Genomic DNA, 13,138 nt, shown 5'->3' on the forward strand with positions numbered 1-13,138 from the left:
CCCGCTCCTCCGACTCAGAGAGGGAGAGGAAGGAATAAAGGCAGGGGGGATGTCCTGGGGCTGCCCCGCCTCTGGGGCTTTTGTCTCTTCTCCCCGTCCCTTCTGCTGGCAGTGGGGGTTTGAAGGGCCGGGAGGTTCTTCTTGGGGTGAGAGGCCCCTGGACAAAGCTCAGTCCCACGCCCCTGCTCTGTTTTTATACCACATAAATAAAGATGACAAAGGAAGACGAAGTCTGCTTTTCCTCTTCCCTAAATGCAGCCAGGGCTGGCTCAGAGTAACTCTTCTCCTTCCCCGCCTTCCTCTGCAGGCCCAGCTCAGCCCCACCGCAGGACGGCCGTGATTAGGAGGAGGAGGAGGCAGAGGAAGCTCCCACATGGACGGGGCAGGACAGGCCGAGACCGGAACCTCCCTCTGGAGATGCAGCTCCAGGGCGGCAAACCCGGGCCGACCCCAGAGCCACCGCAAGGCAGAACCGGAGCCTTCCTCGGGCGGAGGGTGAGGGATGGAGACGCTGCTCGGGGAGCAGGACAGGCGGCGGCTCAGGGCTCTGCCCCGCCCTGAGGAGAAGGAAGAGCTCCCCATCCCACTACAGGCGGCTGTGGAAGGAGCCGGAGCCCTGCAGCCCCTCCCCTGGCACGGAGGCTGCCCAGCACCACCGAGCACGGCAGGGACAGTGTTGGTGCTCAGCCCTCTGCCCTGCCACCGCCCCTGCACACCGCAAGGGGACAGATGGCGACACCCCAGGACGGCAGGAGGAGACACGCCCAGGACTGAGCATTCACCTCGCTGCACCCCCTGTCCCCAGGACTCCCACACCCGAGCCCAGCACAGCCGTGGGCAGGGCATGGGGCAGCGCTGCAGGAGCTGTTAAGAGATAATATTTATTATTATATACAAACACATTTTGTACATTAATTAAATAGAATGAACTCTACTCTTCATTCATCAAATCATTTGGTTTGGTGTCCCCCCCTTCCCCTCCCACCCACTCCTCTGAAAAGCCTACGGTCATTCCTGGCAAGCCAGAGGCTGAGAGCCAGTTGGCCACAAGGCCCCTTCTCAGGAGTGCTGGCAGCAGCAAGATTTGACCTGCTGGTCACAGCAGGGTCCCCCCCTGCCCTGGAACAGCACCACGGCTGCCCCAGGTAAAAAGGAAAAACAAAAAGGGGGCACCCAAGTGGGAAAGGCAGAGGGGTGAAGAGGGGGCTCTGAGCCCCCTGTGTTGACAAGGTAACACTGAAAAGCACAGAGCCCTCCAAGAGGGATGGACTCCAGACACTGCTCAGCCATAGGGGGACCACACTGAACTCAGGGACATCTGTGCAGGGACCCAGCTGTCCCCAAGAGCTGGGTGCCCACATGTCCCTGCCCTGTCCCACCATGGTTCTCCCAGAGCTTCATCCCACCTCATTCTGTTCTACCTCCCTGCACAAACCCTCCTTCCAGCACATCCTGGCATGGATCTGGCCCCTCTGCAGGGCTCCACAGGCAGCCCCCCAGCTCAGCCTCTTGGTAGAGGGGTCAGGCTCTGCCAGCCTCACCTCCACTGCCAGGAAAACATGGGAAAACCAGCTGAAATGTCTTGGCTTTAGTATTTTGGTTTTATGCTAAACCAGCTCATGCAACATGAGGAGCCACTCTCTCCTCTGGGATGGGGCTGATCCTAAACACAGACGTGTCCCACGGGAGGGACAAGGCACTGGAAAGCAGCTGCCTCACCCAGAGCAGAGCTGTGCAGGACAGAGCTGCTGCCCTTGCCCCACACCTCTCCAGACACCCACTGCAGCACTCCAAGCATCACCTGTGGCTCCTGGGATGGCAGCTCCCACCTGGACACAGTATCTTCCACCTCCCAACCCACTCACCAAGGGAAGTTTAAGGACAGAAAAAAGGGGGCTGAACTGCAGCTTTCTGCTTTGGTTGTGCCCTGGCCTGGGCAGACTTTGTGCCTGGGGAAGGTAAAAGCTCCTCCTCCCCTCAAGAACAGGAAAGGTGACCAGGATTTGCCTCTGTCACTCTCCCACAAGGGCTGGACACTCTCTGCCTGTTCCATCTGCTCCTACTCTAACCACAAAGCTGCCACGCCTGTGGCCTGTCCCAGGTCAGCTCCCACCTGGGATCAGCACCTAGACTGCAAACACAGCTGCAGGGGCAAAGCCAGGGACTGGGGACAAGGAAAAGGCAAGGAACAAGTGGGGCAGAGTGGGAACAGGTGGCTGGCTCACCTGTGGCCTCAGAGGAGTCCTGGAGCCATGTGGGCCAGGAGAGCAAACCCCACCATCCTTCCCACAGCCCCCCGTGCCTTTCCTAGGGGAGGGAGGTCATTGCAGCCCTGCTCTGTCCCAGCTGCTCCAGCTCTGCTCAGAGGGATCCATGGGTTAAGGATGATGGTGAAGTGAGAAACAGTAACAAACAAAATCCAAATGCCTTCCCAGCAGTCCAGAGTGACAGCAACGGGGCTCAGGACAGGTTCCTGGAGCTTGGCTCTGAGCTGGGCGTTCTCTCTGCTGGTGCTGGGCAAGGGCTGCTCTCCCCCCGGTCCTCCAAACCTCTGTCCTGGTCGCTGTCCCCCCCCGAGGCTGGCAGGGGCTCTGCCATGCTGCTGCTGCTGCCCGTGCAGTTTTTGCCACTGGGTTTTGCTCGGCTGTCTGAGCCCTCGAGAGCCTCAGTCTGCTTGGGAAGGGTGGGGCTGGGGGCTGCCCCCTCCTGCAGAGGGGCAAGGGGTGCAGCCCCAGCAGCGGGGGGAGCATCTGCTGCAGCCACCATGGACGTTGAGGTGACCTCGATGGTGATGGAGCCCACGGCCGTCTCCGGGTGGTCGCTGCTGACCCTGATGCGGGCGACCAACCCAGAGCCGGCGGCCGCCTCCTGAGGGGTCCCGTTGGCCATGGCTTCGTGCACCACGGTGGGCTCCAGGAGGGTGGTGCTCAGGTCAGACAGGAACGAGGCCTCTGTCACGATGGCAGCTGTCTCGGCCACCCAGTTCAGGTCGCTGCCCACGGAGGCGGCGGCGGCGGCGATGACGCTGGAGGCCTCTCCAGGGCTCAGGGCGGCCGGAGCACTGCCCTCCCTGGGGGGCCCGGGGGCCAGCGGGGCTCGGCGGCCCCCGGCCTCGACTGGGGCAGCCGTGGTGTTGTTGTTGAGGTTGTCCTGCAGGGTGGTCTGGGTGCCCTGCCCGACCTGCTGGTTCTGCAGCAGCATCTCCTGGATCCGGATCTGCTGCAGGATGGCCGGCAGCTCGTAGTGGTGGAAGAAGTAAATCATTGAGTGCTGGTGGAGGAAAGGGAAAGGCGTCACCCTGGCCCTGGGTCACAGGCCACCACATTCTGAGAAAACCAAACACTTCTGAAGAATCCAGCTGCTCTGACACCCAGAAGGTCAGCAGCAAGTTTGTAAAGATTTATCCCTTCCACTATGACTGCTCCAAGCTGCTTTACATTTTCTCTCTGAAGACAGGCAACAGAGTACAGCCCCTCCTCACTTTCAAAGACTGGGAAATGAAGGATGACAGCATTCCTCTGGCCCATCCTCTATTCCCTGTCCCCACCCTGCAGCAGGTCAACAACCAAAGACACCCAACAGGTATACTTGATCCAGGATATCTGACAACAGCTTGAAGCTGGTCCTGCCAGCTGACAGGACAGACTTAAACAGCTCACTGCACAGACTTGAACAGCTCCTCTGAAAGGCAGACCTCCTCAGGATTTATTCCAGAAGGACAGGACAGAAATCCTTTCCAACACCCAGGTGGTTATTGTCAGTCCCATGGCTGGACTGGAGCCAGCAATCCAAACATCCCCTCTTCCGCAACCTCATTCTGCTGCTCCATTTCCAAACCAGGCTTAATTCCATCTCTTACAGAAATAAAGATCCCTCCTCCAACCCAGCTTGAGAGGAAGTTTGACAAAGTCCTCCCAAGGTGCAGCAGCCCTGCAGGGACTCACCTGGATGAAGAGCCAGGAGGTGACAAGTGCCAGGCTGCTGTACTGCCCGTTGAAGCGGTAGTGGTAGGCGTAGAAGGCAAAGTGGTACAGGTAGAAGAACCTGGACAAGAAGGCAAGAAAAATCAGGAAAAATGTGAGCTCCCTTCTCCTCCCAGCACCAGCCTGAGGTGGGGCATTTCGCATGGGGTGACACAGACTCATTAACACATAATTAGAGTTGCCTGTCTATGAACAGGACAAAACAAGAGGCTGGGTGATTCCAAGGTGATTCCAAGATCCAGGCCCAAACCCAAACTGGAGAAATTGCACTTCAGACCCTGTGACGTGGGGCAATTCCCAAGCAGCCACATATATAATACCCTTAGGAATGGAGGCTGTTGTGCCTGGGGGTGCTGGGAAGGACTCAGAGCAGCTGGGAGAGGACAGGCAGAGGGAATGTGGCCACAGCCAGTCCTTACCTGAGCCAGTGCCTCTTGCTGGTGTTGGTGTGGCAGCAGATCGCGTCGTACTGGTCCGCCAACCACACGATGAGGATGATGTAGAACGCGGTTGTGGTGTCATTGAAGAATTCAGACATTATGGCCTCCATACCTGGTGACAGAGGGGACATCAGCACATGGCAGGGCATGGGAAAGGGTCCTGTCACTTCAGAGCAGGGCTATGACTGCACCTGCCCAGGGCAGGTAACTGTGCTCTGCTTATGGCAGCAGCTACGGCCAAGAATGTTCTGCCTGCCACGTCCCATGGATCTGCATTCTGCAGCATAGATTTTGTGAGGTTTTGCTGCTTTTTAAATTAAAATTGTACAAATGTAAAGTGGCCACAGAGTGCCAGGGACGGACAAAGCTTTGGATTCCAGGATTTCCCAACAAACTGCTGCTTTTCCAGGGGACCCAGAAGGACAATGGAGCTCACTGTGCCATCAAATTCCAGAGCCTTCTGCCTTGTGACGAGCAGCCACAGTGACCACCTGCCGCGGACAGCTTGGAACAGGGAATTAGACTTCCCACAGATCCCAGAGGGACGTGCTGCAGACACAAGCAGTGAGGCAAGTCCTTACCGACCAGAGCCAGGATGACAGTGAGGAGCGGAGCAGCAGGGAACGCAATGGTCATGTTCATCTCCAGCATCTGTAACAGGTCAACTGCAAGAGGGAAAACATACTGAAGCACGGAGAGGATGGAGGAGCACAGAAGCCTCCACCCCACAGCTCTGCCTGCTCAGTGCAGCCACATTGTCTGTCCCCAGCCAGTACTTCTCAGGACAGAGAACAGCTCTGGCAAGTGCAGTGACTGGGAGCAGGAGGATGTATTCTCTATGCAGCTATAGGTAGGACCCTTGTAAATTGGAACTAATGATCCTCAAGGTCCTTCCAACCCAAACCTGCTGTGACTCTACAACACCCTGTGCTGGAGCAGGCACAGTGCCCAGCACAACCCAAACCCCTCAGCCAGTCCTTACCAATGAAGACAAAGATCTGATGGTGTGAGTAGCGCAGCAGCATCGAGACAGAGAGAGTCTGGAATAGGATAGAGAAGGGGAGGCAGATTAGAGCCTCACGGGTGCAGGGAGTCGCTTGGAATCGCAGTGCGGCAGAGGCCCGGGCGAGCCTGGGCTTGCACATCCCACATTCATTAGCAGGAGCTGTGCAGAGCCATTTCCCAAAGAGTAATTAGAGCTTCAAAACCAGCAATTAATCTCTGTGCTGCTGCAGGGGAACAGACAGTAAGGGATTTGTTTGTAAAGGGACCAATCCTGAATGTTTGCGCTGGGGCCACACCAACCCACAGAGCTGGGAGCAGGGATTCTCCTGTCCTCCATCCATCCCGCTCCTCCCACAGCTCCCAGCACCTCCCTGCACTCAGTTCCTCCTCAGTGCCCACAGTGTGACTGTGCACAGACCTGCCCCATGGGTGGGACAGCCACACACAAAGAGACAGTCACCCACATCCACCCAAGACAATAAACACAGGTTAGTTATGGCTTGGGATCTTGTCTGATGTGTATCTGAGAACACCTTGTCTCACACATCAGCACTTGGTTTATCTTGATCACTCTTGGCAAATCAGTCTGGGCTGTTCTTAAAAGTCTCAGAGGACAAATGTCTGCATCCTGTACTGACAGGTGGAGTGTTTTAAGGACACTGGAGCAGCTTCCTTTTGACAACAAAAACAACACTGCATTTTAGGTCAGCTCTTCTGTTCATTTCACCAGTGGACTTCAGGAACTTTAAAAAAAAAAACACTAAACAAACAAAAACATGCCCCATCCTCCACCAACTACACTTTAAAAGCAGATGAGAGCTCTGCTCTAACACCAACCACTTACTGCCCAGCACCAAGCTGAGTCCAGGCACTGCCCAGCTCACAGTGACTTACGAAGATGACCATGATGACAAAGGCTGCCAGGTAGGACGTCCTGGCCATCCACATGCTGACAAAACGATAATGCTCCCCAGACACCACATTGCGAAGGAAACCTGGAGAAAAAGCACAAACACAAGCTCAGTGTGGTTAAACCACAGACTAAGAACCAAGCTCCAGTGCCTGCTAAAGGAACAGGATTTGGAGCAAATCCTCAGGGCAGCACTCATTGTCATGCAGGGCAGTGAGGCGGAAGGAAATCACGTTTCCAGACACCTCTCCCTTCCTGCCTCTCTCATTTTGTCCTTGACTGTAACACAGGGAGCTGCTCACTGCATTACAGATTAATCAATAGTCAGAAGATGATAGTCAGGCAAGTACAGAACAAACACCCACTTGCTCCAAGCAGCTGCTGCTGAGACTCCTCCAGGCCTTACCTTTGTTCTCCTCGTTTTCAGCTAAAGCTTTGACACTCGACATCAGGATGTCATCGTAGCCCAGGAACTCATCCAGCAGCAGGCGGCTGAACCTGTCCCCAAAGCACTGATCCCTGGTAGGATCTAGAGAGAATACAAAAACCCTTTCACACTGTTCACACCTGGAGCCACGAAAGTACAAGGTGAGGGATATTTGTGCCAGCAGAGCTGCATCTGCATGTGGACCTGGAGCAGTAAAACCAAACTTGGGAGAACTGGGAGGGAAAATCTCACCTCCTGATAGATCCAGCCACACTAAAGTGCAAATGGCAGTCGGGCCTTAAGGATTCTCAGGGATGTCACACTCTCTGCTGGCACAGATACAAAGGGAATTTGCCCTCTAGGCTTGGCCTATCTCCAGGGCTCACCCTGACTGCCCATTACTGCACAGGAAAGCTGTTTAACCCCCATCCAGCTCTGCTTCAGCTGAGTAGGAGGAAGTGACAAGCTCCTCTAATTGCTGCACTAACAGATACAGAGGTTCACAGGCACGAGAAGGTCTGAGGCTGTGTTTCTGACTCAGACAGGTTTTAACAGAGCAAATACCAGGAGAAGAGAACACTGTTCAGGGAAATGACCTGCTGGTGTTCACAGGGGCACAGCAGCACACACAGTGTGACAGATCTGTGAGCACCATCCCCAGCACCTGCATGGTAGCTCTGGCCACTAGGCTCTAACCCTGCTACTCCACACTGAGCCCAGAGCTTCAGCCAGGGAGAGAGCTCCTCTTCTCTGCTCCATGTGGGAAAACTGTGCTGGGATGACATCAGGGCTCACTGAACCAGGCTCCACCATTTCAGAAAGCTCCTCCTGAAATGCTGTGACCTACTAAAGGCAGGCAGGCTGCACACAGCAGCTCTCCTGCGTGGGAAGTGAGCACAACGAGCTTCAGGAAGAGTTCCCCAGAGATGGTGTGGAGGTCTCTGCACCACAGGTACCCACCCCTGAGCCCCCTGCCCTGCCTGGGCTGCCTCCCACTCACCCAGGGTCACCACCATGACGGGGATGCTGAGGCGCTGCCGTGTGCTCTGGGACAGGCGCAGGAAGCCGTATTCCAGAGAGTATTCCACAATGTACTCCTCCTGTGGCCACACTGGGACAGAGACACAGAGAGAACAGGTACACTCAACACCCACATCTGCAAACAGCTAGCACGAAGAAACAGCCCCTCTGGGTTCCCTCCCTCCCATCGTGTTCTTGAAAAGAGAACTGGTTGCAAACATAGGCTCCAGGCTTCCCTCAACTAATTAAACATAAATCAATACAAACCCTTTGGAATTACAGCCCATTCCCTTGACATTAGCCCTTAATGTGGGACTTCTGGGAAAGCTTCAGGCAGCACAGAACCTGCCCACATCTTTGCCTGGCAAGCCCAGAGCCACTTGTTCTTGCTCTGTTCAATTTCTGCTTCCCATGTTGTTTGGGAAGCAGCAGGAAAATCCACTTTACACCTGCTGAACACCAAGTAAATGCTCCAGAGGCAAGAGCCCTGCACTTCCCAGGGGACTGAGGTCACTGCTGCAATTACATGTCAGAACTGAAGGCAGCAGCAATTACAGCTTTCCCAAAAACTGGTGGTGCCTGAAGTTTCCCTGGTTTGGTTTTTCCTTTTTTCCAAGAAAGGTTCTGAAGAGATGCTTTTTTGCTACATCATCTCTGAAAGGACAAAACCTCCTGCTAAGCCAGAGCCAAGCAATTTAATCCCTGCTCTTTCAGACTGCCAGGGTGTCTCTCCAGGAGGGGGGAGGCAGCTGTCAGGCAGCTCCTGGCACCACAGTGACAGTTAAAGGGACACAAGAACTGAAGAGAACCACACCTGACCCAGCACTGACAGAGAACTCCTGATCCCCTTACTGGGCAGCAAACACAGGCTGGGCTCTTGGGTTTGTCTTTTGTTTCCATTATAAACAGTTTTAAGCTCAAAAGGAAATCAAGGGTTTAAATATCAACAATTACTTCCTTTGTATAATAAAATATTTTTTTCATGGTAAAATATTCTGACTAAACATAAAATCTGGTGCACTGAGAAGACAGTCTAGAAAACCTGGAAAAAACAATGACATCAAGTATTTGGGGCTGAGTTAAAGATGTGAATTTTGTAACTAATCTGAGAAACAGCCTGTTCTTTTCCTCTCCTTTTCTGGATTGTTTCCAACCAGGCATTCAGCAAAACAAGGGACTTCCCACCAGTGCCCCAGCCCAGTACAACGTGACTCTTCTCAGAACCAGGGCACCAGCAATAAAGGTCCTGCACCAAAAACATTTACTGCTCTCTGGTCTTAATGACCTTTAATTCAGGACTAATGAGCTCTGGATGAGCATCAAGCAAATCCACTGCAAGACCAAGGACTATGACAGTGTCTAGTCTCATCCCCTCCACAGCAACAACCCCAGTGTGTCTGCAGAGCAAAGAATTCCAGCCTTCACCGGGACAACAGTGTGGTGAATTTACTTCTTGTAAATTTTGTGGAAAAAAACAAAGAATCCAAGTTCACACCTCTATTTTAAGATAAATATCCCTTGGTAGATTTCCTACCTTAACCACTAGAAACAGAAGTTTTTCCACACTGGAATTTCATTTTAAATAACACAAAGCTACTAAATCTCCCTCTGGAGTTTACAAGGCCTGAGCAGCTTAGGTCAGGCAGGAAAAGGGTGGGATAAGGCCAGGGAACGTCCAAGTTGAACAGCAGTGCTGTATCGCAATCCACCAAAACCCGCTGGGTGGCTTTCGGGATTAATTAATTGTAGCAAATTGGCTCCTCCAAGTGCTGGTGTTGGCTCAGCACTCAGAACACGGCCCAAACCCTGCTCATGATAGAAGGAATGTCACTGTCAGGAGATCCCTGTGGATTGCAGGGGGCAGTGAATGGATCAGAATACGGGATACCTGACACTGATCACCTCAAGAACCTGCCAGGCCAAGAGCCTTCATTCACCTGTGGTTGATCTGAAGCCTCTTGGCCTGGCAAATTTTCTAACCCAGCCTCCCCCCAACCTTAGAGCAGAGCTTGCTGTGGGTCTGCTGTTAGTACTGACAGGACTATCCCCAGGTAAACACATCAGGAAGACATTTAAGGTCACTGTGCAGGTGCCCCAAGGAGCCAGGACAGGATGTGTGGGGAGGATGATGACAGGAGGAAGGAGGAGCACAGGTAGCAGTGAAGGTGTGATTACCTGCTCGGGCTAGCATCTCAAACTCGGACACAGTCTCCCGCAGAGGCTGCATACCTTTAGTGGCTGCGTCACTAAACGAGAACTCCTGGCTGTCGTTGTGGGGCAGCTCAGTGCTGCTCACCCGGGATGGCTTGAGGAACACCTTGGGCTCGATATCCAGCTCAAACTGTTGGAAAAACAGGAGTAGGGAAAGCCACATCAGCAGCCTCTTCACCTCTCACCTGCCATGCTCTCTCTATCCACACAAAGGCCTCCCCCACCCCAAAAGGACATTTTCTCTGGCTTTCCTTTCTGTGTTAAACCACCAGAGGCCAATGTGGGGACTCAAGAGCAGCCAAGGAACAGGCTTTGTTTCCAGGAGACCAATGGATCACACAGAGACTTCACTTCCAACCAAGACTTCTCTCTAGCACACACAGGAAGCCCATCCTTACCTTGATGGAGCTGTTTTCAAACATATCCACAGTCATTTCTTCCTCTTCCTCCGCCTCTTCCTCAACTGTGGACTCAACCACCATTCCTGGGAATTTGTCCACCCCACAGAACTGCAGGAAGATGGGGGCCCGGCTGGAGTTGCGCTGGATCTCCACCCTCAGGATTCCATCGCGGGGCCACTTATCCCGCACGTGCTCCAGGCAGTTGATGGGAGAGCGGGAGAAGGCGATGTGGATGTAGGCCAGGATGAAGAGAACAAAGAGAGCCTAAAGGGCAGGAGACAAGGCAGAGAGTGTGAGACCCCCTAGTTATCAACAGCTCTTCTCTGCCTGTGAAACACCAGAATAATTTGGGTGAGTGGACTGGCAAGTGGACGAGAGTTTTGATGTTTCTCTGCATCAACAACACACCAGAAAGACCTTGGCAGTTCCAGCAAGGAACACAGCAAAGGCATCAGGAAACAGCTGCTCCTGCTTATGAGAGGTGACAGTGACAGCCTTCTGAAAGCACAGGTCCTGCCTCCAACAGCGTCCCCAAAACTGACCACACACAGAGCCAGTGTGGGATGAGGCCGCACTGAAGGAAATGGAAACACATCCATGCCCTCCAACCCTTCCCTCCTCAGCACAAAGAGTTTCCTGCTGAAATCTAGAGAAGCTTTGCCCAGCTTTGTAAAGGCAGAATAAAGCAATCTCTAAGCAAAGCCAACCCACCCCTGGGCAGGGTGACCCAAACCCACATCAGATCCGTTGTCCCAAAGAACAGGTCCTGCCTCAGGGAGGTTGAGCTGGCTCCCGAGGCCAAGTGCACAGAACACCACAGCTCCCCGCCCTGCCTCCATCTCAGGAACAGCCATAAACCACAGCAGAGCTGGGTGGACTAAAAGAACTCGTTCCCTGGAGTGAAGAGAGATGTCCAAAGTCCAGAGCCCTGAGCACAGCTGGCACAGAGAGCGGCACTGCTGAGCTCAGGCCTCACCAGCCACCCCACGCTGCTCTGTCCTCACCAGCCCCACTGTCCTGACCTATTTGTAATGAACAAACAGCCTGGTAAACATCACTCTGCAGAGGAGCTGCACAGACAGATGTGGGGGAAGACAAAACAGAGCCACCTCCCTGGTTGCAGGAGCCACAGAAGAGCCAGGGGCAATTCCAGGGCTCGGGATGGAAATGTGGGCTCCCACTTCCCTCCTTCCAGCAGCTGGAGGAGAGCTGGGAGCAGGCTGCTGACCCCTGACCCTGCAGGCTGCTCTCCACAGAGCCTTCAGGAAGTTTTTACTTCCTTGGGAGGAGCTGTGATCAGAGGCAGAAGCAACACAAACTGCTCCCAGCCACTCTGCCTGACCACGGCACCGTTAGCACTGCCCCTGTCCCAGCCGGTTTGGGAGGATGTAAATGTACAGCTGGAAGAGGGAACAGGGATGTGAAAAGCCCAAACGTCCCCTGAGAGGATAAAAAACACTGTGCACCATGAGACAAGCTGTGCTGAATGTTTTCTTGATGAATTGTAGAAACCTAAAGGAGTGTGCTGCTGTTGCCTGGCAAACAAAGCCCTTCCCATTCCTCTAATTTCCCACCCTGGAAGGCGTGGAGCAGGATTTCCCCTAAGGGCTGTTACCCCTGGACACTGACAGGCCCCTCTGGGAGGGTCCTCAGCACCCAGCAGGCAGGTGGGGTCACCCCAGAGCACAGGGACACTTTCCTGGCACTGCTGAAAGAAACGGGGTTAGAACGGGGCTGGGCCTTAATTGCTTCCAGGAAAGACAAGACTCCAGCAAAACTCCAGCAATCCAGTATAGGAAATGTATCCAAAAAGTGAGATTGCTAGGAAACAGAAACTGAAACTTCTGCCCAGCGCCAGCCTGGCTGCCCAGCAAGCTGGCTCAGCATTTTCTTTTTGATTTACAGATCTGGATGAGTTCCAGCGTGCAGGGAACACCGGGACCACCATGGAGACTGATGTTTCCCTCACAGGAGGGGCCCAGGGGAGCTCCGGGAACAGCCCGGTGTGCGTGGTCCAAACACAGCCTTGCTCCCTCCGGCAGAGACAGACCTTTTGTGTTCCTAATGGAATCCCTGCCCTCGGCCCGGCCGCGGGCTGGCAGGAGGAGCTGCCCCTCACCTTGAGAAGAACGAAGAACTCGAAGACGCGGCGGAAGGAGGGAGGGAAGAGGCGCGCGTAGGTCACTGCCATCTTGAAGAACAGCGCGTGGAAGAGGCGGTCGCGCACGTTGATCAGGGGGTTCTGGTTGAGGTTGGGGTTGCGGACGCCCCGGTTGTTGCCGCCGGCGGCCCCGGCGTTGTTGGCCGGGTGGTGGTTGTTGGCGTTCGGCTGGTTCTCGGACATCCTGACGGCGGGGCTGGTGAGGGCTGGGCCCGAAAAGGCTGCTGCTCTCCCGCGGGCTGGGCTGGGGCCGGGCGGGCGCTGCGGAGGGGCCGCGGGCGCGGCCGGCACTGCCTCCGTTCCCCTCCCCGGCCCCTGCCCGGCGCAGACGCCTCGGGGCGGCGGCGGGTCAGGCCCAACGGGTCAGGCCTGGGCACTCAGCGGGGCCCGGGAGCTGCGCGGCCGGAGCAGACGCAACAGGGGCGCGGCTGCCGGTATGTCCCCGCGGCCATGGGAGTCCCTCGGCGGGGCGGGGCGGTGCGGCGCGGCCCGGGGGCGGCGAACAGCTCAGCTGTCCCGGCTCGGTCCCGTCCCGTCCCTCAGTGCTCCGCCGCCATTTTCCTCCGCCGGCTACGGCGGC

At 55.1% G+C, this 13,138-nt stretch overlaps 1 protein-coding gene across 3 annotated transcripts; it reads right to left on the reverse strand.

The window, feature by feature from the left end:
- Nucleotides 1–894: 894 nt before the first annotated feature.
- On the reverse strand, nt 895–13,138 carry TMEM259 (transmembrane protein 259; the record flags this gene model as incomplete). 3 transcript variants are annotated; one of them, XM_083879743.1, is made up of 11 exons in its annotated part: nt 12,517–13,138; nt 10,395–10,661; nt 10,015–10,126; nt 7,766–7,876; nt 6,745–6,867; nt 6,323–6,423; nt 5,406–5,463; nt 5,005–5,088; nt 4,403–4,535; nt 3,945–4,044; nt 895–3,270 (listed from the first exon to the last, which is right to left on the reverse strand). In XM_083879743.1, exons 1-11 carry the CDS (start codon nt 12,739–12,741, stop codon nt 2,461–2,463), a joined length of 2,124 nt encoding a protein of 707 aa, XP_083735869.1. In that variant the 5' UTR covers nt 12,742–13,138. The 3 variants fall into 3 exon arrangements, with proteins under 3 accessions (XP_083735869.1, XP_083735868.1, XP_083735870.1); XM_083879742.1 differs by having other exon boundaries at nt 9,961–10,126; XM_083879744.1 differs by lacking the exons at nt 895–3,270; nt 3,945–4,044 and having other exon boundaries at nt 4,399–4,535; nt 12,517–12,812.

Source organism: Zosterops lateralis, assembly GCF_965231275.1.
Source record: "Zosterops lateralis genome assembly, chromosome: 29".
NCBI classification, from domain to species: domain Eukaryota; kingdom Metazoa; phylum Chordata; class Aves; order Passeriformes; family Zosteropidae; genus Zosterops; species Zosterops lateralis.